A 4,863-nucleotide genomic window follows, 5' to 3' on the forward strand; every position below is an offset into this window, starting at 1 on the left:
CTGGCTCAGCAGGTTGCAGGCCCGGCGCTCCAGGTCCGACCCGGGGAAGCTGAGCTGCAGGTAGTGGATCAGGCGTCTCAGGCAGCTGTAGTCCGGAGGCTTCCAGAAGTCCTCCGAGTACTGATCCAACCAGGCGCCCAGGATAGAGGAGACGGTGCTGCGCACGAGAAGACACAGAACTAGCCAAACACACTCGTATCAGTCGAAATAAGCAATTTCAATCATGACTAGGGTTGGGAATCGAAAATCAATTCCAATTCCAGAATCGAATCCTTAAGGTCAGGAATCGGATACTTGTTGTAAAATTAAAATTCCACTCATCAATTCCTGTGCGCGCATCTTTTATTTTTAGCTGGAGAAAAGGAGCTGTTAAAAATGTATTTGTCTTTGAATCATTCATTCAAGAGATTCATTCAAAATCACTGATTCATCCAGTAATGAAACGAGTCAATCTTGAGTGAGTCATTGAATCATTCATTCATTAATTCCATCAGATTTTGTTTAGTTGTCTAATATTGTTTCTTCAGAATTGTGAGAGAACTACAACCTCCATTAAAAACAAGTCTCTATCTATCCAGAATCGTGCCGCTCTATATTACACACAAACAGCTCTTAATCGAGTCAGTTTTTATGCAGCCGGCTGATTTTGATTCATGGTGTTCAGCAGCAACTAAATGTTTTGACAAAATAAATATGTTTGATATCTAAATGTTTGACTTCATTCTTGTTTAACCCCATTGGAATCGAAACTGGGAATCGATAAGAATCGGAATCAGAATTGATCAAATTCATACGATAGCCAACTCTAGTAACAGCTCTTCATCTGATCAGGAGTTAGTTAATGACGTTCCAGTGTTTCCTACAGCGCTACTCAGCATCATTCTGTTGCGCTGCACTCTCTGCATGAACACAGTGCTGAATCTTCAACAACTGACTCTTATGAGACGATGTTTTGTGATGAATCCGTCAAACACTTTCACAAATAAGTCTGTAATTCACAAGCAAGTTTAAATCATTAGGGATGCATCCAATCATTTTGGCCAATAGCTGATGCCGATACCGATATATATTTCCCTTTGTTTTGAAACAACACCAGGTCTCTCCTGTGCGGAAATGATAATCAAACTATTTTTAATTTTGGTTAGTTTTGAGCAAAAACTTAGTTAGAACTAATAAACATTATTAATGTTATTTTTTAATAAGAGTACATTGAAATCCTTGAAAATATCTATAATAAAATCAATCTGCTGTTTTTCCCCCCAGTCATATGCAGTTGAAACCTTAATATTTTATTTGTGGATTTAACATTAATAGATAATCTAAACTAAAAGAGCTGTAAAACTTATAAAATCTTTTGGAGCTCCTTGTATTTAAGTGTTCATAATCCATTTGAAAAAAAAAAAAAAAAAAAGACATATTATTCACACAAACTTTCCAGAATACTGAGTCATTCATTAATTCCATCAGATTTTGTTTAGTTGTCTAATATTGTTTCTTCAGAATTGTGAGAGAACTACAACCTCCATTAAAAACAAGTCTCTATCTATCCAGAATCGTGCCGCTCTATATTACACACAAACAGCTCTTAATCGAGTCAGTTTTTATGCAGCCGGCTGATTTTGATTCATGGTGTTCAGCAGCAACTAAATGTTTTGACAAAATAAATATGTTTGATATCTAAATGTTTGACTTCATTCTTGTTTAACCCCATTGGAATCGAAACTGGGAATCGATAAGAATCGGAATCAGAATTGATCAAATTCATACGATAGCCAACTCTAGTAACAGCTCTTCATCTGATCAGGAGTTAGTTAATGACGTTCCAGTGTTTCCTACAGCGCTACTCAGCATCATTCTGTTGCGCTGCACTCTCTGCATGAACACAGTGCTGAATCTTCAACAACTGACTCTTATGAGACGATGTTTTGTGATGAATCCGTCAAACACTTTCACAAATAAGTCTGTAATTCACAAGCAAGTTTAAATCATTAGGGATGCATCCAATCATTTTGGCCAATAGCTGATGCCGATACCGATATATATTTCCCTTTGTTTTGAAACAACACCAGGTCTCTCCTGTGCGGAAATGATAATCAAACTATTTTTAATTTTGGTTAGTTTTGAGCAAAAACTTAGTTAGAACTAATAAACATTATTAAAGTTATTTTTTAATGAGAGTACATTGAAATCCTTGAAAATATCTATAATAAAATCAATCTGCTGTTTTTCCCCCCAGTCATATGCAGTTGAAACCTTAATATTTTATTTGTGGATTTAACATTAATAGATAATCTAAACTAAAAGAGCTGTAAAACTTATAAAATCTTTTGGAGCTCCTTGTATTTAAGTGTTCATAATCCATTTGAAAAAAAAAAAAAAAAAAAGACATATTATTAAATAAATCTGTATAAATTAAATTCTTAAAATCTGTATAAATTAAATTTACAAGTGTCATGTTTGTGATTTTTATTCATTTAAGCTACAGCTTCTGACCTTTAAATCAAAACAGATTCATGACTTTATGACATTGATACGGTTTTATTTATTCAGAAACTCAAGTATCTTAATGATATTTGTGTATTTTACTTTCATTTTATTACATTTAGTACCCCCTAAGTAAATAAAACGCGAATCACTATCACACCCTGAGCACATGTGAGCTCTTCGTCTTATCGGCAAGACATATCGGTATAACTTATTTCAAATCGGCCGATATTTACATATTAAGCCTTTATCGGATGAATCCGAGAACGTTTCTATAATATTGTCCATCCCTAAAAATAACCAGTATGAATACAGTGATAACCAGCGTGAAATACTTCTTTAAATCAATACATCGTCTGGAATAATTTCCAGTGCTGAGATTGAGCGGAAACACTGGCACACGTCTTTACAAAGTATAATTGAGCAATTCTGTCATTTTGTAACTATATAACATCATTTGGCTCCGTCAGTTTAGGAGTTTGTTTGCTTAGTCGGGATCCCCGGCACACTCAAGACAGACGACTAGAGCGATCAGTAACCAGCTAACCGTGACGAACACACACAAACACAAACGCCGGTGATGATGAACTCCAGAATGGAAGAGAGAGATGAGTGTTTTCCAGACACGGACGGGGAGAGACGGGATGAGGTGAGAGAGATTGAGTACCGTGGGTATCAGGTCTGCCGTAGGGCCGCACTTCCCTAAGGTAGAATTGGAATGTTTTACGAAGGGCGTGGAGGTCTACAGGAAGGAAGTAAAGCTACAGTCACTGACAGACACAGCAGAGACCATCACAGACCGGAGGCGTTTTCAGACCTGCACATCAGCCGCTTTTTCCCAAAACAGGGACGTGAACCGTTGGATTTTCTTCTTGGTTTGGTTTGCTTTGACAAAACAACATTCCAAAGCGTACTAAAATGATGCATTCTTGTAATACACCATAGCACTTTGAGGATGAAGACGGATTTCAACTGCGATATCTAATCAGAATCGACACATTTCCTATTATGAATTATGATCCAGCTTGGTTCGTTGTTCCGTTGGGTCGAATTGCTTTCTCAGAACAACGAACCAGTCCAACGTTTGCTTTCAATCGGGCTGAGGCTGCATTTACACTGGCACAAAAAAATCTGATTTTTTGCTCACATCTGACACAGATAGGAACTTGTTGCACGTGTGTAAACACAAAAATCTGCACGAGATCCGATTTGTTCGCATCCGATCTGTGCCACTTCCAAATTTGGATTTTAATCGGAAACATATCCGATATCTGGACATCCAACCGATGTCTAAACACACATATCTGATATCCGAACTCCTAATGAGAGGGTGATGCGTTTGCCCAAAAAGATACAATAACAAGAGTCCTCACCTTCCTCTCCAGAGCGTCGGGTGAATCAGAGATGAAGCTGATGTTGACCTCCTCCACGTCAGAGCTGCTGGACCCCGCGGACGTCACGCTGAGAGAGTCGCCGCCGTCGCCGGCCGAGCCGCTCAAACCCGGCGGGAAGCGCAGCTGATCGAAGGACTTGGAGTGAGAGCTTCCAGAGCCGCTGCATCCGGCTTCCCCCGAACCCACGGGCTGCCGACTGAGAGACAGACACCATAAACTAGGGCTGCCACGTTCCTCCATTCTCTTCCAGCACTCAATCCTCGACTGCATTTAGCCTGTGTCGAGTAACCGGCGGAGTGGGGTAAATTCCACGGACGAGAGCCCATGAAACGCATTGTTAGACCGTTTTCCAAGGCTGCATGATATATTAAACCCATTTAAAAATCATAAGAAAGCATATTGCTGTTGTGAATTCGCAAACGCTATGATTCAATTAAATAAATATATGCGATACAGGTTTAATATGTGTGCTTTAATTATTTACAGTCCAACCAAAAATCATTCAGACACCGGATATAATTTTTGATATTTTGTTACTAGTGTGTACAGGACACTATAGTTCATTTATGTAAGCGATGATAGCAAAATAAACTGTGATATATTACACCCAAAAATTCTTCATACAGTGGGCTACCAGTAAAATTTGGGATCAGAAACTATTCAATCACTTTGAGCTGAGCATGTGTTTCTTCAGTGTTTTTCTTTAATTGCTAATGTGATCTTTTTACACCACAGACTGAACAGAATTAAGCACTGCTTGGTAATTAGTTGAGCTACATTGGTTTTATCTAATTATGTTCTTAAATTTAACAGCTGACAGCTATTCAGCCGAATTCATTACATACCTTTCTATCAAAGTTATCTGACATTATCAAGATCAATTTGTTCTGACAGTTTAACTCTGAGCTCGTCATATTTTATTACAATTTTCTCAACTATAGCGAATAAACTGTGATATAATGTGAGAAATGTTGAAGGTGCCTGA

General features: G+C 38.2%; 1 protein-coding gene across 1 annotated transcript in view; it reads right to left on the minus strand.

Moving 5' to 3' along the window:
- Window positions 1-4,863, minus strand: part of LOC107717753 (ral guanine nucleotide dissociation stimulator-like) — a 22,154-nt gene that overhangs the window by 3,026 nt on the left and 14,265 nt on the right. Inside the window, exons 14-15 of the mRNA XM_016524588.1 lie at window positions 3,858-4,074; window positions 3,152-3,226 (exon numbers count right to left, since the gene is read on the minus strand). Of these exons, the coding sequence (XP_016380074.1) occupies window positions 3,152-3,226; window positions 3,858-4,074 (292 nt within the window). The remainder of the gene's footprint in view (window positions 1-3,151; window positions 3,227-3,857; window positions 4,075-4,863) is intronic.

This window comes from Sinocyclocheilus rhinocerous, unplaced genomic scaffold, assembly GCF_001515625.1.
Source record: "Sinocyclocheilus rhinocerous isolate Xijiao unplaced genomic scaffold, SAMN03320098_v1.1 scaffold693, whole genome shotgun sequence".
NCBI classification, from domain to species: Eukaryota; Metazoa; Chordata; class Actinopteri; order Cypriniformes; family Cyprinidae; genus Sinocyclocheilus; species Sinocyclocheilus rhinocerous.